The sequence below is a fragment of the Python bivittatus genome, unplaced genomic scaffold (genome assembly GCF_059951505.1).
Source record: "Python bivittatus isolate LINGU-HERP-01145 unplaced genomic scaffold, Pbiv_v1 ctg000050_np1212, whole genome shotgun sequence".
Lineage (NCBI taxonomy): Eukaryota > Metazoa > Chordata > Lepidosauria > Squamata > Pythonidae > Python > Python bivittatus.
This window is the reverse complement of record NW_028277033.1, coordinates 169454-196793: the sequence shown is the minus strand read 5'-3', so window position 1 is coordinate 196793 and position 27340 is coordinate 169454. Positions and strand designations below refer to the sequence as shown.

Sequence of the window (27340 nt, the reverse complement as noted above, 5' to 3'; positions counted from 1 at the left end):
TAATTTTAATTTTATTTATAATTTAAACCACTCTCAAAGTGGTTCTTTTAATGGGCAGCAGTTTCATGGAACAACCATGAAAATTTGGCTATTTAAGCAGGCCTTGGGGAATTAATAAGTACCTAGGATGTGAGTGGCACTATTGTGGTTTTATGAAGATTATAGTTTGTGGATGACTTACAGTAAATGTGTCCTGTACTATTAATTCATTCATTTATATGATTTCTATGGCTGCCCATCTCAAATATATGACAACACAAAAACAAGATAAAAGCATAACAACAAAGTAGTAAATAAAATATACAACAGCTGAGATTAAAAAAACCCACCAATGCATTATTATAATTCATATTACAATGAAATATATAATATATTATAATATTGTGGTAATTAATATTTATTATTATATTATTATAATTAATTAAGTATTAAGAATGGTGCAGAAAGGCCACAAAAGGAAGCTGTTTGGTAATACTTTATTCCAGGTAGAAATAAACTTGTAAGGAAAAGTCAGTTGAGTCAGCAACTCTATTCCCTGTGCTAACTCCTGGGTTCTTCCATATTTCAGAAGAAATAATGAAAGAATTAGTTTTCATAAGGAGAGGTTGATAAGCTTAATGTTTTTAACTTTATTGAATATTTAACTTTATTGAAAATAATTGTATTCAAATAACTTTGCTTTATAGTTACAAATATGCTTTGTATGCTTGTTGAAATTTCTATATTTGTTTTTGTTCTTTTCTGCATGTGTGTGTGTACAGTAATAATTAATAAAAAATTTAAAAACCCTTTGGTTTTATAATTCTTTTAATCTTTAACAATTGAAAAAGATATTCAGTTTTACAAATCTGGTCAGAATATTTGCCCTGTGCAAAATTTAGTTTTATTGAAGCTTGTTATTTTATAGTGTACTTACAAGTTTTCATAAATAGCTACAAGGGAGTGAGTTGTAACTTCCAGATTTCCAGATTTCCTTTTTTAAAACAGCTAGTATCCAGCCCTTCTAGGAACAGAGGTATAAAGCAAAATGTGTAGTAATTTTTACCTATTTTGTACAAAAGGTCTTCTTCTTTACAGTGTTTTATGGTAGTCAATGAATGATAGTTCTAACAATTGACATATACAGTGTTTTGAAAAGGACATTTTATTTTCTTCTTTTGTTGTGGGGAAGGTATTGTTTCCTTCTACAAACAGTTTAAATGTAGCTGTAAATTGGGCAATGGTTTCTGAACATTTAAAAAGTTACCCTGCAAATGCAGACAGATCACTGTTTGTACAATGGAGCTGCAAGTGTTAGGTGCAAGCAGGGTGATAGCTGAGTGATTGTGAGTAGTACGGAAGGAGAGAATGAAAAGCCTGAAGTATAGTGCAGTACTTGTTATCAAGTCTCTTGGACTATTTTTTTAAAGATATTATAATAGGGACGGCTGAATTTGATTTTAGCAGCACAAGCAATTTATTGAGAACTAAAGGAGTTTCTGATGTATTGTTAAGTAATTGTTAACAATGTAATACATTGTTAACAATGTAATACATTGGCTGGTGTGGGTCTTCTGGGCTGTGTGGCCGTGTTCTGGAAGTTTTGTTTCCAGAACACGGCCACACAGCCTGGAAGACCCACACCAGCCATTGTATGCCGGCCGTGAAAGCCTTCGACAATACAATGTAATACATTGTTAAGCTTTTCTTCTTTTTTACCTACTGATTGGGACTTCTCAGAGCACACCTTGGTGCTTAGGCAATTTGGCATGTGATTGCTCAGAAATTAGTATTTTCTCATATATTATACACAACTCTGCTGTGAAGATACCCGAGTCTCTTAGTACCTGAAGTATACCTATATAGCAGAGCCTTGTAGTGGGTTGCAAGTGAAATTGGATGATTTTACCAAATTGAAGGAAGCCAGATAAATAATGTATTTACTAGAGTTATATCCTACCATTTCCTCTAAAATGTCACTCAAGGCATTCCTTGGCTTGTTTGTTGACTGAAGAAGACCATCTCTGTCTGATCTATATTAAGCACTTTTTTTCATTCATTCCATGTTTTAGGATTGTTTTAGGCTTTGAACAGGTCCCTTGGATTTCAATCTCAAGGGATTTGGACTACAGGAAGAAAAATATTGTCTGAATGTAGGTTTATATAAGAAGAGGACTTTATTTATTCATTCTGTTTTTATCCCACCACAATCTCGCAATTCTTGGCAATAACCAGGAGACTGAATTATAGTCCCACCTTAGGCATGAAAGCCAGCTGGGTGACTTTGGGCCAGTCACTCTCTCTCTCAGCCCAACTCACCTCACAGGGTTGTTGCTGTCAGGAAAATAGGAGGAGGAAGGAGTATTAGGTATGTTTGCTGTCTTGAATTATTTATAAAAATAATAAAGGTGGGATTAAAAAAAACCCTAAATCTAAAATCTAACAAAAGTGTAACAATAAAACTGAATCCATTAGGTGCCTCAGGTGGACCGTCCAAATTGATCCCATCATCCCATGGAGGTCTTAATTGCAATTGGATCGGGGCATGATCTGATTATAATATTGGCATAATAGAAAGTTCCTCCATTTCCAGATCATATAATGTCTGCTCCAAGACAAACACAAGGTCTAATGTATAATTGCCCACATATTCATGGAGGCCATGAATTCCTGAGCTTTGCAAGAGTCAGCCCTCAGGTCTGGGAGGTTGAAGTCACCTAACATCAAAATTTGAGGACTCTCCACCACTAGCCCAGAGACCAGCTCCAGCAGTCCAAAAAGGAATCCCACTGGGCAGCAGAATGGCTGGTACACCAGTAGAGCCCTAACTTGTCTCTATAGCCCAGTCTAACTCAAGGCACTCATATCTCAGTACCTCAGGTACAAAGTCCCTGGCCATGGGTAAGGTATCCCTCATAATCAAAGCCATACCACCACCCTCAATCTTAGTTTTGAGCTTACTGAAAGACCCTATACCCAGGTGAGCAGATTACAGACATGGTAACATTGTCACCCTTACCCAATCAGGTTTCAGTAAAACACACTAGATTTGCAGTTGCATGCTGCCAGTTCATAGATGAAAATGGTCATATTGCAAACAGACCTGGCACTAACCAACTGGACCTTGAAGCCAAGACTCCAGCAATCCACCCACCTAATGAAGCTATTGTGTTGGAAAGTGGGATCACTGCCAGACTGGAGATCTCTCTTCAACTGTGACAGTGTACCAAGGCTTTCTACCATATCTATATATGTATATAAATTTCTTAAGAGCAATCCTATTTTTCTTGGTGGTGTTTTGTCCAGACTTGTCAGTTGCCAGAACTACCTCTGATGCTGCAGAGTTGTTATTACTATTAATTATGCAACCACACAGAAAACCTGAAGTTCCAGGAACAAATAGCTCTAATAGCTTTTGTGCTGAATAAAATTCAAGCAGTGCAAAAGTTCTATTATGTTAGCTAATGAAAAAAGTGGCTGATCAATGGCATGAAAATAAAGTGACCTCAAGACTCTGGCCAAATATATATATCCAAAGGGCAAAAGAAATACTCCCTATAAACCATTGACACTCTGCAGTGCTCACCAGTGCTTTCAAGAGAAAGGGATGTGATATAGCTCAGGGGTAGTCTCTCTGAATTCCCTCTTTCTCCGTGGCTGGGGAAGTCTGAAATCCTAGAAACCTGTTGCCAATCAGTTTAGTTGATACTAAACTTCATTACTAGAGTCTACTGCAGTACAAGGCAGTTCTGTATAACCCAATTCTAGAACATAGAGCCTTTTCCTTAGCAAATTGTGTGATAGTAGTATTACTCCAAACAGTTAGTAATGCAAGAAAACTGGATAGGTATGTTGTAACAGCACACATTCTGCAGTTAATTACAGTTACATCTCACATTGCAGTTCCTCTTCCCCCCACATATTCCTGCTGCTACTCATAATAGTGATAAAAGCAATTTATATATATTTTGGTAAGGCATATAATCTGTAAAATAATTCTTTTTATTTTTATTTTTTTACTTATCTTCATAATTTGGTGGCTCAAGAAGTGTATTGAGCATATATGTTAAGTATAGTGCATTATTTCTCTGTGGTTGGGAGAGGAAAACAGGCTGCTATTTGAGTGAACCTATGATTGATTTCAAATATATCTGCCTCAGGTTGTATGTCAGCATAATACAGAAGACTCTGGAATATGACAATAATTACCACAAATAATTATTGGTACAATTTTTCTCCCAATAAATTAATCCTTGTACACTGTAGTAGAGCAATATAGTTGCTAACAATGCTTTTAACTGGAACTGGATTTCATGGCGCCGAAATAATGAAATTCAAAAATCAGGAGTCTGGTAGTGCTTTTTCAAACTAACAGATTTTATTAAAAGGCATAAGATTTCATGGACTAGAGCTTATTTCATCAAATGTATGGATTGGTTAAATTGAAATAACATTTAAACTGGGATGAGATGGGAGGGAGAAGGGCAGGAAGATCAAGTGATTATGCTATTCAGGTTACACAAGAGACAGATTACAGGTACCTTATCAATTAACAATTGTAATAAAAATCATAAACTTCAGTGAATAAGTTTCATATGTTCTCTGTGCTTTACTCTGTACTTCTTTCTTTCTGTTATTGTATTAATATACTGTATAAGATGAGGACTTTTTAGATTTTTCTGTGTGGTGCTTAGTTTATTTGAATATATGTATAAATAAATAAACCAGTCAACTATATATCTTGGGGCTGCCAGACTTGAATCTCAGCAAGATTCTTCCTTCATTGGAGGAATCTTTTCTTTGTACTAAAAGTAATTTTTTATTATGTTTAATTTTGTCTTTTGCTCCAGAACTTTCAGCCATTGAGCCTATTGTTTTTCTCCGACCTTTTCTGGAAGTTATTCGTTCAGAAGATACTACAGGCCCAATTACTGGACTGGCTCTGACATCAGTAAACAAATTCCTTTCATATGCACTAATAGGTATGGATTGAGACTATTTTCTCTTTTATTATTGACTAAAACTGATGACTCAGAGAGCCAAACATATATTTATGTTCCTGGGAGAATTGAAATTCTGATTGGTTTATAAGTGAATAAACAGGATTATGTTTTGTGTTTTATGTGGCTAAAAATAGAAATAATAATAATACAGGTAGTCCTCGCTTAATGTCCTCCCGTTCAGTGACCAGTTGAAGTTATGATAGCTCTGAATGAGGGGGACTTAACCACAGGTCCTCGTAATTGTGGCCATCGCAGCGTTCCTGCAGTCACATGATCATGATTTGGGTGCTTGGCAACCGGCTCGCAGTTATGATGTTGCAGAGTCCCGTGGTCACATGATCACCTTTTGTGATCTTAACTGCCGGCTTCTATAAGCAATGTCAACGGGGAAGCTGGCAGGAGAGTGAAAATGGTGATCACGTGACCAAGGGACTCTGCAACTGTGAGGGATTCACCTAACAATGGTAACTGGGACTGCCACAACTGCTGTCGTAAGCCGTCGCGGTCATGTGATGTTGCATTTTACAATCATGTCGCTTAGCGATAGAATTCCTGATCCCAATTACCATCAGTAAGCAAGGACTACCTGTAATTTATTAAATGACTGCCCTGTTTAGTGATTGTTTGAAGTTACAACAGTGCTGAAAAAGTAACTTTACAACTGGGTCCTTGCACTTACAACCATCACAGTGTCCCTGCAGTCATGTGATTGAGATTTCACAACCAGTGAGCTTTTATGATTGTAGCAGCTTCCCATGGTCATGTGATCACCATTTGTGCACTACACAGCCAGTTTCTGACAAGCAAAGTCAGTGCAGAAGTTGGCAGTAAAATCGCAAGTCATGGTCATGTGATGTCTCGCTTAATGACCGCATCACTTAATGACCAAGTTGCTGGTCCCAATTGCAGTAGTAAAGCGAGGACTATCTGTACAATAAAATCAATCAAACATAAAAGATAAAATCAAAGATGGCAGGCATGATGAAGCAAAGGGTTTCATGGCTCTTCTAAACAACAGCAGAGTGGGAGCCATCCAGATCTCAGGCGGAACCTTGTTCCAGAGGGTAGGTCCTTCTGCAGAAAAGGTGCACTTCTGTGGTTAGATGACATTGTCTAACTGAAAGAACCCAGAGCGCGCCAACCCTGCAGGATCGAATCAACCAGGCAGATATTATAGGAGGCAGGTGGTCCCTCAGGTAACAGGCTCTATGCCATGTAGGGCTTTAGAGGTAAAACAGCCAGCACCTTGAATCGCACCCAGAAGCAAACCAGCAACCAGTGCAGCTCGCAAAGCAGAGGTGTTATGTAAGCATACCAAGGTGAACCCATTACTGCTTGCACTGCTACATTCTGGACCAGTTGAAGTTTCTGGGTGGTCTTCAAGAGCAGCCCTACGTTGCAGTGAGGTGACTAGGTCATGAGTGACTGTCTGAAGGGTCCCCTGATCTAGGAAAGGGTGCAACTGATGCACCAGATGAAGTTGTGCAGCGGTCTTCCTGGCCACAGCTGACAGCTGCTGTTCAAGCAGAGCTGTGAGTCTAGGAACAGCCCCAGATTGTTTATCAACCCTGAAAGGGGAAGCGCTACCCTATCCAAGCTCAAAGTTGGAATATTCCCAGATCTGGGTGCCCCAAACACACACAGCCACTCAATAGGATTGAGGAATGGAGTGGAAGTGAGATATACAGTAGTGATTGGTACCTTTGTCACCAAGGTTTATTGGTCTTTTTACTGAATGTTCAGAAGGTAAAGTCCTAATTAACTTGAATTATAGTTCTTGTACAACAAATTTTATGGATGAATGGGGAAGGGGAAGGAGAAGGAAAGTCACAGAAATATATGTGCTGTATTTTATTAGGAAGTCTGTTTACAGTGGCCTTGCTTTATTAAATATTCTTTTCTGTTGCATAGATTCTAATCATGAGGGCACAGCTGAGGGAATGGAGAACTTGGCAGATGCTGTAACACATGCCCGATTTGTGGGCACAGATCCTGCAAGTGATGAAGTTGTCCTGATGAAGATCTTGCAGGTATGTTGGATATGATGGTAAATTTTGTGAATCTCTTTAGATTTATCTGTAATCCTGCAAGTATTGCGACATACAATGCAATCAGAGCTTCATCTGAATCCTGTTAAGAAAGACATTCTGGTTAAATAGATGGCACACAAAAACTGAACACCTTTAGCAAAGATTTACCCACTTCGTTGGAGAAAAAAATGTGAACATGAAACTGTAGAATGATTAGTTTTTTAGGGAGTAAGTTCACTCAGATGTTCCAGACAATAAGATGTGAATTTAATGTGCCTTTCCCTATAAAAACTGGACATTAGTTGCCCCCATTCGAGTCTTTTCTTCACAATATAGTTTATGGAAATTAATCATGCCCTGATCAAAAGAAATCTCTGCAGACCTCAGAAAAATTATTGTCAGTGCTCATGAAGTTGAAAATACGCTACAAAACCATTGCCAAAGACCTTGAACTCTGCCAATCCACTGTCAGGCAGATAGTATACAAACTGAAAAAAATGCAGCACCATCGTTACTCATCCCATGAGTGGTCATTCATCCAGAATCATCCCAGGTGTAAAGCATGCAGTACTCTGGGAGGTTACAAAGAATTCCAGAATAATGACAAAGGACCTGCAGACCTTTTCATTGTCTTATGGTAGTGTTTTTCAGTCTTCCGTAAAGAACATTCTGGACAAGAGTGGTATGCATGGAAAGATACCAGTGAGGAAATCACTGCTCTCCAGAAAGCCCATTGCTGTCTATCTCATCCTACCTGGATGATTCCACAGGCTTTTGGAACAACCATGAAGCATGATGGTGGGAATATCATAGTTTCGGGCTAACTTGCAATCACTGAGGGAACAGTGGATTCTGGATTATACCAGAAAATACACAGAACAGTTACAGAATATTTGTCCATGAGCTGAAGCTTAAATGAATGTGAGTCAAAGAATCATAGAATCATAGTGTTGGAAGACACCTTGGAGGTCTTCTAGTCCAACTGCCTGCCCAAGGCGGGAATCCTTATACCATCTTGGACAAATGGTTGGCCAATCTTTTCTTGAAAACCTCCAGTGATGGAGCACCCACAACTCTGGGAGGCAAGCTATTCCACTGCTTAATATTCTCACTGTCAGGAAATTCCTCCTTATTTCCAGGTTGGATCTCCCTCTGACAAGCTTCCACCCGTTGCTTCTTGTTCTACCCTCAGGTGCTATGGAGAATAAATCAATGTCCTCTTCCTTGTAGCAGCCCATCAAGTATTGGAAGACTGCTATCTTCTCTTTGTTAAACTAAACATACTTAGATCCTTTAGCTGTTCTTCATAGGATTTAGCCTCCAGACCCCTTATCATCTTTGCTGCTCTTCTTTGCACTCTTTCTAGGGCCTCAGGATCTTTTTTGTATTCTGGTAACCAAATGTGGCCTCACCAGTGCAGTGTAGAGCGGAACTATCACTTCCCTTGATCTTGATACTATCCCTCTGTTGCTGCAGCCCAGGACTGCGTTGGCTTTTTTTGGCAGCTGCAGCACACTGCTGACTCATACTTAAGCGGTGGTCCACCAGGACACCTAGATCCCTCTCATAGGCACTACTGTTGAGCCAGGTACTGCCTATCCTGTACTTGTGCATCAGGTTTTTCCTGCCTAAGTGCAGGACCTTACTCTTCTGTCTACTGAACTGCATCTTGTTGGATATGGCCCAATGCTCAAGTCTGTCAAGATCCTTCTGAATCATGAATTTATTTTCTGAAGTGTTAGTTATTCCCCCCCCCCAACTTTGTGTCATCTGCAATTTGATGAGTGCCCCTTCAGTCCCCTCATCTAGGTCATCTATGAAGATGTTGAAGAGCACTGGACCTAAGACAGAAGGTGGAGCACAACAATGGTCCTAAACACACATTAAATCTACAACAGAATGGCCAAAGCAGAAGAAATTTCACATTTTGGGATTTTGGAATGTGAAAATGGAATGCCTTCACTTTAACACTACTAAAATACTTGGTATGACCTTAAGCAAGCATTTCACACCAGACAGCCCCAAAATTATCAATGTGTTGAAGCAATTCTATGAAGAGGAATAGCCAAAGATACTTCAATCTAATGTGTAGGATTCATCAACATTCAAGTCACAGTTGTCAAAAGAGGTGCTATTACTACATTTCATATACTTTTTCCAACTCACTGAATTCAATAACAGCATATACTATTTTGTGTATTCTTTATTTAACCAGACCTACATAAAACTCAGCTACAATATCAGTCACAGTTCTGCAAGATTATGGGTAGTTTTAAGGGTTCATAAACTTTCTCTGTCTCTTCCTGTAGAGATTGGTTTGGGGAAATGTTTTGTTCAGACTTCATGCTATACCCAAACTTAATCTAGATTGATGAAGAATTTTTTTGCTGCCATTCACTTATATGAGACCAGTTGTCTAAATGAGGATACTCAAAAGAAGTATTCTTCCACTGTTTCGTTAATACTTAAAGTGTTTCTCCGTTATTTCATATGAATTTCCTATGATGTTAAAATGTGATTAGAATATATAATTTCATATTGATTTGTTCTTCTTTCAGGTCTTGAGGACTCTCCTCCTCGCTCCAGTTGGAGCTCATCTCACAAATGAATCTGTGTGTGAAATCATGCAGTCTTGCTTCCGTATATGCTTTGAGATGAGACTTAGTGGTAGGTTTGCAGTGTAAACAAACAAATTACAAGCATTCCTATTATTTGGGCATATATTCTTTCTGTATTAAATAAGTCTGGATGCTGGAATGTAAATAAGCATAAAATATTCTAAATGTGTAAAATTGAGTTTATATTCTTTAATTTTTTTTTTAAAAGTACACTTTGCTAATCATTTCTTGCTTTGCCGTGCCTTTCCCTTTCTCATCTCTGCATTCCTCTAGCTCTGTAGTGCTACATAGTGTATCTTTCCTTTTCTTTCTGCACAGCTGAGGCTGGATTGGTTTTAATAAATTTCCAGTAATCCTTTGTAAACAACACTTGGAGGGAAGTCTACATGGAGAAACCTCCAGATAATATCACATGGGATAATGACACCTGTGTTATTTGTTTTTGTCTTCAGAGTTATTGAGAAAATCTGCAGAGCACACTCTGGTCGACATGGTACAGCTGCTCTTCACAAGGTAAACTTTCTTGTGTTTGTCTCAGTACTGCTCAGATGGCCCTTCAAGGGTGGGAAGATTGTACACTTCCAAGTATGTTAGCGTTTACGTGTGTGCATGCTCTAGAAAGTCATCCACCAGTATTACCAGGTCCCTGCAAAGCTTGTTCCTTCATCAAAATGTATCTTCTCCATAGATGGGGTTATGCCTCTAATGCAGAGTAAGCAAGAACACAATAATATATGAAACTGAGCAATATGTAATCACATAATATGGACAATGCAAACTAACTAAAAATAAAGGCTTCAGTCTCTAAAGGCTGCCCTAAATTTTTAGTTTTACTATCTTCAGGAAAACAACAAGCTCATCTCAAACAGCATGAAAGAGACATAAGTGTTCTTATTGCACAAGCCTCCTGTTGAACCCTTTGTTTCACCTGGCTAAACAGCCTTTAGCCTGAGTAGATCTCAATAAATCATCTGTTTTTTAGAGGCACTTGGAAAGCAAATTCTGTCATTATTTTCCATGACTGTTCAGTAATTTGTTTATTAGGCAAATTTAATCTTATAAATCAGTGCAATGTGGATATTTAAATATTTTATTTTGATCCCAGAATGCAGCAGTGATTTAAAGACTGAAAAACAGGTACTGCCACTGGAGGCCCAAGCAGACTGCAGAACTGGAAAACTTTAAAAACATCTACCTTGCTATCCCTATTCTCTGCTCTAGCAATACGTTTGTACCCCCATGTCTGAACACTACAGTCCAAGGAACAGTTACAGGCAGTCTACACAGTGTGAAGTCCTGAAGAAATGAAGCTAGAATCCCTTAAAAAATATCTACATTGCAGACAAAGGAATAGACTGTGGAAGGGGAATCTGTGGCTGAAATAAGGCTGCTGATGTTGCTGGGCTATGGCTGCAGACAGATTCAGTCAGCATCAACAGTTATGTGCAAGGATGAGAGTTATAGCTCAGTGAGATCCTCAGGGCCATAAATTCTGTTTTTGGTATCATAGAATCAGAGCTGGAAGAAGTCAGGTAGGCTACTGAGTCCAACCTGCTCAGACAAGGAATCCAAATTAAAATATTCCAAACCTAGACATTCATCTGTCTGGATGAACACAACCAATGAAACACCTCTCTGGGTAATTGGTTCTGCTGTCAAAATCCTCTGCTAGGAGTTTTTTCCCCCTAAAATTCAGTCAGAAGCATCAGGTTGGAAACAATCTTGGAAGTCTTCTAGTCCAATCTCCTGGCCAGAGCAAAAATCCTCAGGCCATTGCAGATAAAAGGACTTTCCAACCTTTGTTTAAAAACCTCCAGTGATAGAGCACTCATGACTCCAGAAAGCAAGCTATTCCACTACTTAATAGCTCTCATGGTCAGGAATTTCTTCCTTACTTCAAATTTGGATGTCCCTCTGTAGAGCTTGTACCCATTTGTTCTTGTCCTACTCTCAGGCACTACAGAGAATAAATCCATATCCTCTTCCTTGTGACAGCACTTCAAGTATTGGAAGACTCATGTCTCTCCTTAGCCTTCTCTTCTTAGGTTGAACATATCCCGTTCTTTTAACCAAGCTTCATTTAGCCTTCAGGCCCCTCACCATCTTTGTTTTTTTTTTTTAGATTTTTTTAAACCTGCCTTTATTATTTTTGTAAGTAACTCAAAGCAGTGAACATATCTAATACTCCTTCCTTCTCCTATTTTCCTCACAACAACAACCCTGTTACTATTCCCTGCACATGTTCCCGTTCTTCAGCATCCTTCTTTTATTGTGGTGACTTAAACTGGACAAGGTATTCCAGGTGTGATCTGACTAGTGCAGCATAGAATAAAACTATCACATCCCATGATCTCAACATTATGCCTCTGTTGATGTAGCCCAAGATTGCATTGGCTCTTTTGGAAGCTGTAGTACATTGCTGGCTCATGGTTTACCAGGACACCCAGATCCTTCTCAAAAGTCTTATTGCTAAACCAAGTACCTCCTATCTTGTCCCAGTATATCTGTTTGTTTCCTACCTAAATTCAGAACCTTGTGTTTTTCATAGTGAACTGCATTTTGTTGGATATGGCCAATGTTCAAGTTTAACAAGATCCTTTTGAATCTTAAGTCTATCTTCTGAGATGTTGGCAATGGCCCCAACTTCCTGTATCTGCACATTTGCTAAGCATACTTTCTATCCCTTCATCTAAATTTATAAAAATATTGAAGAGCACTGGACCCAGGACAGAACCCTGAGATAACTCATTGCATACCTTTCTTCATGTAAATATGTATCCATTAAGAGCTATGCATTAAGTACAGTTGTTCAGCCAACTGTGAATCCATCTGATGGAGGGTCCATCCACCCCACATTGTTTCATTTTATCAAGAATGAGGCTATGGTCAAGTTTATCAGATGCCTCAGTAAATCTAAGTACACTACATCTACATGTAGATCTACAGAGAGATCTCTTGGTCTCTTTGGTCTAGTTACTTTGTGGGGGAAAAAAAGCAACAAGAGTAGTCTTGCATGATCTATTTTTAACAAACCCATGCTGGCTTCTAGTAATGACCTTGTTCCTTTCTAAGTGCTTGCAAATCCACTGCTTGATTATCTTTTCCAGGATTTTTCCAGATATTGATGTATGTAGTTTCCTTGGTCCACGTTTTTCCCTTTTTTAAAGTTTAGAACAATGCTAGTTTTTCTCCAATCTTTCGACACTTCCTTTGTACCCCATAGGTTCTCAAAGATTAGAGTCAGTGATTCTGAGATCAAATCTTCAGGTTCCTTTATAATGATGCAGATGACCTGCATTTCTCTTTTGCCCCCTTGGTGCAGCTTCTGACAAGTTTGACTATCTTTTCCTTTTGTGAAAGCACACAGAACTGCTTAGGAATTAAGCAGTTCAGCCATCTCCCTGTTGTCTGCCTCCTTCCTTCCTTCCTTCCTTCCTTCCTTCCTTCCTTCCTTCCTTCCTTCCTTCCTTCCTTCCTTCCTTCCTTCCTTCCTTCCTTCCTTCCTATATAGCTGCTCATCTTGCACAGGCAACTCTGAGCATTGGAGAGAGTAAAATATGAATATAATAATAAAAATTACAATATACAACAAAAATAAAAAAGAATGGCAGCCAAAAATAAACATCTACAATAATAATAACTGACAGGCTCACAACCACCTGACCCCCATGCCTGGGAGACCAGCCAGATCTTAAGGGCCCTCTGAATGACCAGCAGCACCGGGACCAACCTAATTTCAGTGAAAATGATGTTCCAAAGGGCAGACGCTACAATAGAAAAGGCATGGTTCCTGGGTCTGATCAGATAACATTCCTTAACAGATTAAACCCAGAGCATGTCTCTCCTGCCAGTCTTGATGGGATGGGGAGAGACAAGTAGAGAAAGGTGGTTCCTCAAATAGCATGGCCCCATGCCATGAAGGGCTTTATAGGTGACAGCCAGTACCATGAATTGCACTTGGAAGTCTATTGGGAGCCAGTGAAGCTTGCAAAGAAAGGATGTAACATTGGTTACCCATAATTGCTTGTGTTGTCACATTCTGGAACAGCTGCAGCTTCCAGATGTTATCCAAGGTCAATCCCATGTGGCGCACATTGCATTAATCCATTTGGGAGGTGACTAAAGCATAAGTGATTGTACATAGTACTCCCTGATCCAGGAAGAGGCACAGTTTGCATACTATCTGAGTTTGTGGAAAAGCTCTCCTTAGCCATGGTTTCCACCTCCCTTCAGTCCACAAAGACCTCAAATTGCATACTAGATCTGTCTGGAGTAGTGCAACCCCATCTAGACATAAAAGTAGAAAATCACTAGATCCAGGGGATTTTAAAACCCAAAGCCATTCCATCTTTCTAGGGTTGAGCTGAAGCCTCTTCTTCCCCATCAAGCCTCCCTCAACTTGGGACACTGGGACAAGGCTTCCATAGTGTTGCTTGACCACCCTAGGGTGGAGCTGTATATCTGAGTATTATCAGTGTACTGATGATACCTCACCCTGTGCCATTGAAGGACCTTACCCAGCAGCTTCGTGTAGATGTTAAGGAGTAGGGAACACCAAGCCCTGAGGCACCCTGCAAAGAAGCAGGTATGATCTCAACTTCTTTCTCTCATTAACTTGACTGGAACTGGCCTTGGAGTAAGGAAAATCAGCATAGAACTGTCCCCTCAGTTTGCAGTTCTCAGAGCCAGACCAGAAGGATACTATGATCAATGGTATTGAAAGCCATTGAGAGGTGAGAAAGAGCAAAAATGGATAACAGGGATGTAGAGGTCATCTGCAAGCACGATCAATTCTCCAACTAGCTGTTTACTTTTTTCTTCTTCTATACATTCTTAAAGAACCCTTTTTTGTTATTTTTAATATATAATTTTTATTGAAGATTTTTACATAGATAAAAGATAAACATGAAAATATATACAGAAAAGTTAGAAAAAAGAAGAAAGAGAAAAGAGAAAGTGCAAAAAGCAATAAAGTTAGAAAAAGAAAAAGATAATTAAAGAAGCAACTTCCAATCTTCTTTGTAGCAGCTACGAACAAACTTATTATCCATTTTCCCTCTTTAAAATTATATTACAAACATCCCTTCTGCCCCATATGCACCCCATTTTTCAATCAGCAAATCAAGAAATCACCTTTTCATTTTTCCCATTTTCAGCAAAAAGTCCATAAAAGGTTTCTTTTATAAAAGTACTTGTTTTATCCCTGACCAGACAGGTCAATTTTGCCATTTCTGCTAGTTCTGCCATCTTTGCAATCCATTCCTCCATTGTGGGTACTTCAGTGTTTCTGACCATTTGCATATAGCAATTTTGCTGCAGTTAATATAAATAAAAATCAGTCTTCCATAAGTCTTTTCTAATTGATTGTCCATATGTCCAGTAAAAAAAGCTCTGGTTTCATTTTAATATTAATCTTTAAAATTCTTTGCATATGTACTTGTATCCATTTTTTTTTTTTTTTTGCTTTTTCACAAGTCCACCATGCATGTTTTTCACATTTCCAGCATTGACCCAATGTACCTTTGTACATCTCACATAATTTCTCTGGTGTCGTATACCAATGCTACATCATTTTATAAAAATTCTCTCTTAAATTATAACACAATGTGAATTTAAATCCTTTTACCCGTGTTCCTTCCCGATGATCCATCTGTATGTTATAACCAAAGTTCTTAGCCTATTTTATGATGCACTCTTTAACTTCTTGTTCTTCCATTTCAAATCTCAGAAAAAGTTTATACATTTTTGCAATCACATGTTCATCATTTGTACATTTCAATTTCAAATTCCAACTTATGTTGTTTAATTCCAGTAACCTTTTTATCCTAATTAAATCTTTCTCTTAATTGTGCATATGAAAAGCATTGAAAACTATCCCTCTGCAGTTAGTTGTTCTCTTGACTTCATCTTAAGTTGAGAAAGATCTGTGTCTTTCAGAGAAGTATGTATATTCTTTAGAATCACCATTTTTATGTCACCAAATATCCATAAGATCAAAGTTATCCAGCATTTCAAAAAATATATTTTTGGTAATTTACCTTGTGTTGATTTAATTCCTTTCACAGAGGTTCTGTCTTTTTGTGGGCAAACCCCTCCATCCCAATCTCCCAAAAAACACTGATTTTCATAAGACAGATCTGTTAATTTTTTCATAAGTCCCTTAAAAATATAGCTTTATTGTCATTTGGGTAATAGGCATATATTCCTAATATCGTAATCTTAGTTTCATTCAAATTCATTTCAGCCCCAACATATTGTCCATGATCATCATTCATTATCAATTTTGGCTGTAATTGTGGATTTATGTATAATAGAACTCCATTTTTCTTGGTTGTCCCTGCTGTTATAAATTCTTGTCCCAAATTTTTATAAATCAAATATTTTTTATCTTTTTTTCTTGTATGTATTTCCTGTAGGCAAATTACATTTTGTTTTAATTTTTTCAAATGAAATACCTTTTTTCTTTATTGCAGAGTGTTTGCCCCATTTATATTCCACATTAGGCATTTAAGATCCTTGTTTGTTATAAACTTAGAAAAGTCTATACTTGTGGTGCCTAACATAGTAGTCTCTTCCTGATCTTCTTGTTGTGTTTATAGTTGTATAGTTCCCTCCTTTTGATCCAACTGCATCTCCTCCAGTTCCTCTTTGAACCTTTCATAAAAATTGGGGCTTTCAGGGGAGGTATGGTGAACTGAAGATGGCTGTGCAAAAGCGGAGCTGAAAACTGCAGCAAAGAACCAAGGAACTGGCAAGTAGACCAGTTCCTTGGAACCTCTCCGGATAAGGAAAGGATGGAAGATCACCCATGTGTGCTCTAGAAGGCTGCTTCCTGTGAGGAGACCGCAGGACAGCAATTTTCTGCAGGTTTTAGTGCTGGGAGACAATGGGATTAGCTATCTTGCTCACAACTGCTGTGGAGATTTTTAAAGGATGCCAAGTTCAGAAACCTCTCTAATCACTTTTGAAAATTGCTCATTAACTACTTCTAAGTTATTAGAAACTTTCAGGATGACAAGTTTGAAAATGCTGGGTGAGTCTGTCTTTAATCCTGAATGAAAGAAAACTTTAATTATCAGCTTAAGAATTTAAAGAATCTGAAATAAACTGCAAAAAGCTAAATAAGATTTTGGTCTTAGAAAATTATAAACAGACTAAGGGTACAGATAAAATTGGAATATTGAATCTTTTACAATAAGATTTTGGAATTAATTATAAAGTACAAACAGCTTCTCATGGGAAATAGATCCTCTTTTGGTTTCTACAAGACACAACATAGATAAATAATTTCATGATTTCAAAAACTGGACTAAAACTAGATTTTAGGTAGAAGAAAGATATACAGGCCTGCAAGATGTTTATGACAATAAAAATACTGAAGGAAACTTTTGAAGAGTTGAATCAGAAAATAGAAGCCACGACATCAACAATATCAGTAATGATGTATAGACTATGTCCAAAAGATGTTATTGAAGAAATGTCAGATGTAGAACAGATTTTATCTGATAAGATAGAGATGGTTATTGAAAGTGGATTTACAACTGACAGGCCAAGAGAATGATTTAAAAAATAATGTTTCATTGGATCTACAAAAGAAACTGGCTGACGTTTTAAAATTTAAAAAGGAAATACAAATGACAAACCAAGAGAGTGACCTGGACAATTTTTTTCCTACTGGATTTACCAAAGAGGCTTGTTAAAGCCTTGAAGAACTGTGTGTGATGGGACAAAGAAGAAATGAAGAAAAATCAAAACTTATAACAATATTTGAATGAACTAAAGATTAAGACTTTTAGAAGTAAAAGGAAGGATTATAAAGTTGGTTTATTTGATCAAGGTTAAAATAAGATATGTTGTTACTTCTGGCTACCCTTTTTGGACTTTTTGCTGACACCAGGACTGAAAAGATGATGGTTTATAGGCTTGTTTATAGATAAGGGATGAAGAGATAAAAGTTTGTAACTTTAGAGGGGGTGAAGAGTTACAAAATGTGTTTATATTTCTTGTGATAAAGTTTGGAAGTCACTTCTTTATATATTTCTTTTCTTTTTCCTTATTCTTAATTTTCTTTCTTTTTTTCTTTTTTCTTTCTTTTTCCTTGCACCTTTTATTCCCTCTCTCTATTTTCTTTTCTTTCTTTAAATTTAGTTTCTATTAGCAACATTGGAAAGATAAATGTGTGGTCCCATTTAGTCAATGGATTGAAGATCTGATTACACTTGCTACTTATGAGTAAATTGCCTATAGACGTAGACTTTGTATGGACAAGTATAATGAAATATGGGACTCATTTATACAAAATACCCTGCGTTAAAAAAAGGATAGTCATATAACTGTATTAGAAATACATATGTATTTGAATAATATTTGTATTAGATAAGCATATATAGAATTGGAACTGTGGACTATTATAATGATATATTAACTTTTTGTTGTTGTATATTTTCACTTTTATGTTAAGCACTTTTATGTATTTTTCCTTTTTTTGTAATTAAAAAAATTAAAATTAAAAAATAGTTTATATTAGATTTTACTATTATAGTCAAAATTCTTAATAAAAATTATATACAAACCTTTCATAAAAATCTCTCCCCTTTGGACTGAATTAAGTTGCTTAAAGGTTAAAATTACTCCTTCCAATTTGTCCTAGTGGAATGGTATTCTTTTCTGTTTAAGTTTATCTGTCAGAAAGACATATTCTTTTCTCTTGTGCAATACTCTAATAGGTATTTCTTTGAGCAAAATTACTTCTGAATTATTTACTCTTAACTTAGTATTGAAATGTTGTAGAACCTGGTCTCCTGCCTTCTTCCTGACAAAGTACACAAGTATATCTCTTGGTACTTTTCTTAATTTTGCATATCTTGTATTAATTCTGTATACCTTGTCCACTTCTACATCCATATTTTCTTCATCCCATTCCAGAAACTTTGTTAAAGATTCAACAACTCTCTCTGATATCTTCACTGGGTTCCTCTGGAACTGCTCTCACTCTTAAAAAAAAATTTCTCTCTTAATTCCAGTAGTGCCACATTGTCTAAATCTTTTTCCATCTCACAATTTATTATTTCTGTCTTGTTTTCCAAAATTTCTGTTTTCTTTGGTTTGTTTACCCTCTCCACTCATCTGTATTACAGATTCTTCAAATTTTTATTCATCTTTTCTTCCATATTTGCAAATCTTTCCTCCATTCTCCCTTCAAGTTTAGCCAAATCTCTTTTAACTGATGCAGTTACTGATTCAGTCACTGATGCACTTATTGATGCTGTAACATTCTTCACCAGTTCTTCAAACATCCTTTGTAAAATCTCTGGTGTAAATCCTTTTTCGGTTATTTGTTGTTCCTTTGTAAATGATCTCCTCCTCCCTTCTATAAGTTTTGCTGCTCTTCTAGTAGTAGCCATTTTTCTAATTTGTAACACATAAAGGAGAAGTAAAAAGTAAAAGAATGGTTCCCCCCTCCCCCATATTCTTAACTCTGTTGTCCCTTTCTGCACTCTGTACATCTGTGATCACATGATCATTCCCAACTTCCTGTTTCCCATCTTTCTGTGCTTATCTCTTTGTTTAGCAAAGTCAGCCAATCATTTAGCACGTTTAAACAATCTTCTTTCCATGGGGGTATGTATTATTTAATTAATTCAAAAGCATTTTAAATAAAGCAATATTCCAAATTTAGCTATCAACTTAGTCCATTTTTAACTTTTGCATTTTAAACTCTTGACAAGCTTTTTGCTTTTGGTTCTTTTTAAATCTTTATAATTATTTCCTCACTTTTTATGTTAGTCTTTCCCATGGGTCGAAGGTGCACTGACCAGGTGGCTTAAGGTACTCTGCTGCTTGGAAGATTTTAAATGTTCACTTTAAAATTTCTCTATTCCAATGTGCTGTAGAAAGTGGAGTGAGCAAACACAGCAAGTGAAGGGGAAAGGAGGGCACTAATGCAAGCGAGCAAAGGAGGAAAAGAGGGTGCAGTGCATGCATGCAAGCAACCGGACAAGGGAAGGAGGGTGCGGTGCATGTGAGGGAGTGAAGATGGAAGGAGGGCACTGGTGCGTATGACTGAGTGAAGGTGGGAAGGTGGTGTGGTGCATGCAACCAAGTGAGCGAAGGTGGAAGGAGGGCAAAGAAGCCCCTGAGCTGCAATGTGGCAAGCAGCCCCAGAGCCACGTGGTTCTGCGTCTGCTTGCTGCCCCACAAGGCAGGGTGCAGGACACCCAAAAGGGCAGATATGGGGGAGAGATAGGTGGGTGCAGGGAGTTAGAAGCAGTCCCTTACCTTACTGAGGCTCAAGACTGAGAAGGAACCAGCCCAGAATAGGTTGGATTTGGGTGGGTCCTTGGCTAATAACCAGTGGAATTTGCTTAACAACAGCAATGGGGATTGCCAGGATTGCCATCGCTAAGTGATGTGGTCTTGTGATGTCTCGCTTTACAACCACATCATTTAACAATGGAAATTCTGATCCCAATTGTGGTTGTAAGTTGGGGACTATCTGTTAAATATGTCACATGACCACGTCGCTTAATGACAGTAATTCCAGCAGTCCTGGTTGCCATTGTTAAGCAAGGACTGCACAGGTCATTAAGTGAGGACTTCACGTAATCACAATTTCCAACTTCCTGCCAGCTTCCCCATTGACTTCACTTGTGGGAAGCCGGGACAGGATGTTGGAAATCACGATCATGTGACCACACTTGCTGTGACATTGTAATTGCAAGCTGGGTGCCAAGCATCCAGATCACAAACACGTGACCATGGGGACTCTGCGACCATAGGGACTGGTCATAAGCACCATTCGTTCAGCATCGTCATAACTTTGAATGGTTGCTGAACTAATGGGGGACTGAGGACTACCTATATGTGAAAAGCAAAATATTTATACAATTTGAAGATAATCCTGCTCATATAAGCATTATCTATCACAGTCCTTATCTGTTTTCCCCAACCACCTGTGCATAAGTATCTAAAGGATTGAATTGGTTTTATGCTTATCATCCAGTAATGTCTTCCTCTAATTATATTTAATTTGTCATCCTTGGTATATAATGCAAAGGTCCTGAATTTCCTACTCATACCAGTGTGGATGTAGATAAAATTGCAGCATTGTCCACAGTCTGTTGGAGAAGAGCTTCAGTCACCTGGTTGTACAGCTAGTCCTTGAGTTACAGTGGCAATTGGGACCAGAATTTCTGTTGCTCAGCAATGCGGTTGTAAAATGTAATGTCACATGACCACATTGCTTAGTTACGGCAGTCCTGTCAGTCTCGGTTGCCGTTGTTACAGTAGTTAAGTGGGAAAAGGCGGGAGGCAAACAGGCCAGTGAGTGAGAGCTGTGGGTGAGAGCTATGGGCAAGCAGGGAGTGCTGGGGGCAGGGGGGTGCCATGGGCAGGCACTATATTGTGTGTGTCGGTGCCATGGGGGTGCTACATGGGCAGGTGCTACAGAGCACAGGAAGGCAAAAAAGCAGCAGGAGTGACTACTTTTAATAACAGGAAATGTCAGCAATTACGATCACATGACTGTGGTTCACTGTAGTCATGTGACCATGGAGATGCTGCAACAGCTGGAACTGTGAGGACCAGTTGTAAGTCCCCCTACTTCAGTGCTGTGTAACTTTGAACGGTTGCTGAACAAATGGTCATAAGCCAAGGACTACCTGTACCTGCCATTTTGATATAATTGATCACCCCTCACCATGAATAGGGATCTGGGGCTGGACTTTCAGTGAGGACATGGCAAACTGAAGATGTTCCTTATGAAATGGGACAACACCATGGCTGAAATCAGTGTCTGGATGCGGAATCTGGACCGACGAAATCTCTCTGGAGAAAGGAGATATCGTGAGATTGCCCACACGCACTCTGGACAGTGGCTCCTTGTGAATAGACAGCAGGAACCAAAGTTTTTGTGATCTCCTTGAGAGTTGAGCCACTGGGAATCAGGGATTCCATCAAGCTCATAGGCTTAATGTAGCCTCTACAACATAAATTTCAGTCAGTCCTCATTTCTTAATCACTTTGGAACTAATTTTTTTTATTGCTTTTTAAATATTAAGAACCTCTGGAAGGACAAGTTTCATGGTATTTGCTGGGTGAGTCTCCTTCAATCCTTTAGGAAAGAATTTTTAAGTGTCAGTTTAAGGATTTAATTTTTTTTTTTTTGAATTAACAGCAAAGGGTGATTAGAGTGTTGATTTTAGAAAGTTATAAATGGACTAAGGGTCCAATAACATTTTGAAATTAAATGTAAGAATCCTTCCCGTGGGAAACTATTTCATGTTTTTGCAATTGGAAGAAAAACAACATGATAAGATGGGACTTTGAAGGTTGGACAGTAGAGGGCATCAGAAGAAAATAAAGATTATAATTAAAGGGGAAGAATACTTAAACTCAATATGATGCAGAATGGAGCAAAATCTTTTAACAAATGATGCATTGAGTGATTTTTGTGAGAGGTTAGTTTTAAAGATCTCTGCCATTATTGACAGACTAAATGATGTTATGGAAGAGGAACAAGTTTCACTGGACAAGACTGAAATTGATTCAAATGTGGACTTAAAAATGACAGGGTACAATAAGGATATGGCAAAAGATGAAATATTGAATATACAAATGAAACCGGCTTATGTTTTGATAACTAAAAAGGGCATACACTTACAGTAAAAGACCAGAAGAGCGTCTTGGATAACCTTTCTATATTGGATTTAGAAAAGGGATTTGTTAATGTTGGCAGCAATTTCATGGAAAGAGACAAAGAGAAAATGAAAAGAAACCAAGTGTTTGGACACTATTTGAAGGGACTAAAGATTAAGACTGTTGGGAGCAAGAGGAAGGAATATAAAGTTGGTTTATTTGACCAAGGTTAAAATAGATAGGTTGCTATTTCTGGAAAATTTTAATGGATTTTTTCTGAGCAGGACTGGATGATGATGTTTTAAGATTTTGTTTATAGGTATGAGCTATATGGGAAAGAGTTTATTTGCTGTATTTTAAATTTATCTGAATAAGGTTAAACAGTTATGTTCTGATCTCTGGTAACATTTATTGGATTTTTACTGATTAGATTTGAATGATGAGATTTGGGGGATTTATTTAATGATAGGAAATGAGATATAAATGTGAAAGGAAGGAATTTAAGTAGACTTATTAGATGAAGTTTATAATAAATAGGTTGTTATTTCTGGTAACCCTTTATGGACTTTTGCCGATTAGGATGGATGATGAGGTTTTAAAGATTTGTTTATAGAAAATGTGGTGAGAAATGGGATGAAGATAATGTTTGTTGTATTTTAAGAGATAGTGATAAGTTGTTAAATTGTTTATACTTGCTGGGATGAAGGGGAGAGTTACTTTTTTTTTCTTTCTGTTTTTAAATTTCTTTTCCTTCTTTCTTTGTACTTTGTACTTTTTATTTTTACTTTTTATATTTTGTATTAGTTTTATCTATGTAATATAATTTTCAATAAAATTATTATTTTAAAAAAGGGACCTGGGGCCTACCAGTCAGTTGAATTTTAGTAGCTGAGTTGGAATTGTATCTCCATCTGCTTATTTCCTAGTTTTCAATAAAGTTAATGCTTTACTTGAGCACTGTCATTCAATTATAATTTGCTCCTTACATCTTGAGATGTTATTACTAAATAATGCTTCATAATATTCTTCTCTGTGAGAATTCATATACTATGATATACTATGAGAATTATTCTTACTACTTACAAAATGTCTATTATAGCCTGCATTTTAAAGCGAAGACTCTCTTTTTTTTCTTTAAAACTTTATAGTTTTTTTTTATGTACTCCAATTTTCAGGGAAGAAATATTCTTAATAAATGTGTAGATTTCATGAGCTTCTATTGAGGTGGCCATGAATTAGGTCAATAAACTAGCTTACAGGTAGTCTTTGACTTAAGACTATTTGTTCAGTGACTGTTCAAAATTACAATGGCGTTGAATGAGGGGGAGTTACGACTGGTCTGCGAAATTGCAGTTGTTGCAGTGTCCCTGCAGTCATGTGGTTGCAATCCAGATGCTCAGGCACCCAGTTTGTGATTACAATGTCACAGCAAGCCATGGTCACATGATTGCCATTTGTGACCTTCCCTGCTGGCTTCCCACAAGCAAAGTCAATGGAAAAGTTGGCAGGGAAAGTCACAAGTTGCTCCCATAAGTTGCCCCCACCACTTTTTCTCCCAAGGAGCTCCACTTAGTATGAGTAGCACCCCCCACCTGCCTATGTTCCATAGCGCATGCACTCATCTATGCTCCCCAGCGCCTGCTTGCGGCGCCCTCCCTCCACTTCTTACCTGAGATTCCTACCTCTTCCTGCTTGATCTGTGTGGTCCTGGGGTTACAATGGCAACTGGGACTGATGGGATTGCTGTTGCTAAACGGCACATCATGCTTTATGACTGTATTGTTTAGTGATGGCAATCCCAGTCCCACCTGCCATTGTAACCCGAGGACTACCTGTATTACCATCATTGTCATAGAAGTAAGATCTTCTGTTGATCTGGAGTCTATGTATTACCTTTTCATATGGGTCCAAGATCCCCTTAGCCAATTTTCCCTCTGTAATGTGCTTTTTCAAAGTCTTGGGCAGCTTTATTATTAAGAACTGCAGGATTGCGTTCTGTATTCTTTCCAGCCACCTAACTCTAGCGCTTTATTCTTCTCTACTACAGTTCTTTTGTATTATAAACTTTTTAGTACCAACTTATTTATATTTAACCCTATTTTTAGAGGAAGGAGATCATTATCAGGAGGAAAACCTGTCCTGAAAAGTTATTTTATCAAGGGGTGTGATTCCATCTTGGCTCTTGTCAAATTCTAAGAGTCCCTTTTTTTGTCCTCTTCGACTACACATTCATCCCTTTATCTGTTGAACAGCAGAGATGGTTTTATTTTGGACCCCCCTCCCTCCTGAGTAAGCAATTCTTGAAGTATATCTAAAAGAAATAATTGCTTAATCCTATTGTAGCACTGACATTCCCTGCTGTGTCTTCATTAGTTTGTGAACATAGTTTTCTAATCTATTCTTTAAATCATTTATTTCTTAGCAATTACTGTATTAATGTACTAATGGAAGAAATAGTTAAGGGACCCTGGGTGAGAGAGGCCATGTTGTGCTAGAATTCACTGTACTACAGGCAGGGAGAACCGAAGGTAGTCAGATTGGTGTTCAAATGGGAGACACCTGATAAAATTATTGCTCTCAGATAAGCTGAATAAGTCCTCTGATTTGGAATGGAGCCAGCAATGTTCTAAAAAATGAGTGTATCTCATGCTGAGTCTTTAATCAATTTTACAATGCGAAAATGCCTCAGTGCAAAAAATAGCTACTGTACAGGTGATAGATAAATTTATATCTGAGAAGTAGGTTCACATAATGTTATGTTCTTCCTGGGTCCTGATATACCTGGGGTAAGATAAAATAATTCCAAGTATCCCTATAGAAGTTACAATATAGTAGCATACAATGAACATTTCTCTCTTGCATCTGGGCAGGTGTGCTTGGCTAATGGAGTTTTAGAATACTAATGCACATTTAATATAATTAGAGATATACAGTCTGCATATACAGTCTCTAATTACAATTTTTCTCTGGACATACTAATGTTTTTTTCCATTTGTTTGCCTTTAAGTAACTTAGATGACAATACATTTTTATTATTCTTACTGTATATATCATCTTAAAATGAAATTAACACTTCCTTGTTAGATACCTGACTATATTAGTTGAGTTCACTGTCATTTTAGGTAGTTCTGCTGCTATGAAGTATTGTTAACTGAGGTTTTAAATTCTCCAGCTTAGTGTTGATTTCCATTCTCTCAATAGGAATATTTTATAATGTGATATTAGAGTTTCATCTTCCAGTTTGTTACCTGCAACCTGTCTCTGCTTATCTGAGATTTGTATTCCATTATATGTCCTTGCAATTGCTATCAATGGAATGGTGGGTTGGTTAAATATTAAAACAATATACTTATTCATCTGTTGATTTGGTAGCCAGATTACTTTTTCCAGATGAATATGACAGGTTTGGCAATGTAATAATGCAATGAAAAGATTATAAACCTTTTGGAACTCTGTCTTTCATGGATAGCCAATTTGTTGGGTTGGAGAGAACATTCATTAAATGGTGAAGTAGGCTCCCTGTTAGATTGATATGATTCTGAGTCTGCCATATATTGCTTTTCATCTATCTTTTCCCTAAGAGGAATATACATCTTTTTTTCCCCTCTTTCTTTTGTTTCTTTCTCTGTCATTGAAGAAAGAGCAGATAAGAAAGGATTAATTATGTCTCTTCTAGCTAGAAAACAGAACTTAAAACTTCTTCCTGTCCTATGGAAGAACTCTTCCCTTTAGTCTTTGTTTTCCAGGAAGAAGCAGTGGATTTTTTCTCGGTTCCATCTTCAGGGTTGAGAGTAATAATATAAAAAGTGTAGGAATGGATACTGACCCTCAGAAATACCATAGCAAAATGGAGATGAGCAGTAGCACTGGCACCAAACATTCCCATGATGCAGCCAAGCAGAAGACTTTCTCTCCTCTCACTATATTAACTAGCACCAAATGATGCCAACTGCTGCAAACTCTTCAATGGCCTAAAAAAATTAGGTGACACCCATAAAGGCCTGAAAAGCTGGTGCAAGGACTATGGAATCTTCCAGGCCTTGATGCGGACATGTGAATTGGATCTCCTTATTCTTCATCAGTAGAATGGTGATAGGAGAACCAAAAGAATATGGGAAGTGTGAACCTGCCATGCAAGATCCAATGTGGCAGCTCAGGTCTTAGAAAAATGATAGGTCCCTGTTGAATTTGGTCTATCTGCTTAAAATTTGGGAGCTGAAGTCCTGCCTTCTCATTTCCCCTCTCTCCACAAAGGCAGTCTCAAGAGTTGAATTGTGTCCCATTCTAAACCAACTCATGAGGAACAGAAGTCTTCCAAATCAAGTGGGAAGAGAGGGGAATCAGTCACCCTTATCTTCAAAAGTCCATCAAGTAATTCCCCTTCCTCATCCTCCATTAACTCACAGTCTTCCTATGCTCACATGGAAAGAAAAAAAGCAAGAATTCAGAAGAGGCACAAAGACAAGGGACACAGGAAGGAGATAAATCCTGGCAGCATCAACGAGAAGGCCAGTGAAAGGAGGACCACTACTTCTGCTTGGGATCCTCAGCTTTCACCATACCTAGTGATGAGGAGGAATCTTTATATGCTGTGAGGAAGCAGTGGAGAAAGTTACCTGACATGTTTTTAAGTGATATTTAATAAGTTAAGATGCTTGATTCTGGGACTGGACTCCAGGAAATTTATAGCCAATGCTTCTGAAGGACTGCAAGGTTCTGCCTAGTTTTTTTTAATATGTCAGGCCATGTACAACCAGGCAAAAACAAAGAAATAATTTCACCAATTTCAGTAGAGTATATTTAATGCTACTCTGGATAAATACCGAATCTTGGAATCTTGGAAAAGAGGAATTTCCTATCTTTGTTTGTAGTGTATTGATTAAGGCAGTAATACAGTTGCTGTTTATGAGATAAAATGTCAACTGACTTGCCCACTGTCTCTTGACTATTTGTGTTTACTCTCTCTTCCATTCCTCTCTCAAGCTCTCCACAATTTCTCACATAAAATCCCAGCATAGATCTCAGAATGCCCTTTCTAGACTTCTGCACTGAGATAATCAAGGAGTAGGCAGAG

The 27340-nt window shown here is 37.8% G+C and overlaps 1 protein-coding gene across 6 annotated transcripts in view; it reads left to right on the top strand.

Moving 5' to 3' along the window:
- The window catches only part of GBF1 (golgi brefeldin A resistant guanine nucleotide exchange factor 1), a 218814-nt gene that overhangs the window by 65094 nt on the left and 126380 nt on the right, over positions 1–27340 (top strand). For all 6 annotated transcript variants that reach the window (XM_088154510.1, XM_088154511.1, XM_088154507.1 and 3 more), the window contains exons 4-7: positions 4830–4961; positions 6894–7012; positions 9571–9679; positions 10083–10143. In XM_088154510.1, the coding sequence (XP_088010636.1) occupies positions 4830–4961; positions 6894–7012; positions 9571–9679; positions 10083–10143 (421 nt within the window). The remainder of the gene's footprint in view (positions 1–4829; positions 4962–6893; positions 7013–9570; positions 9680–10082; positions 10144–27340) is intronic.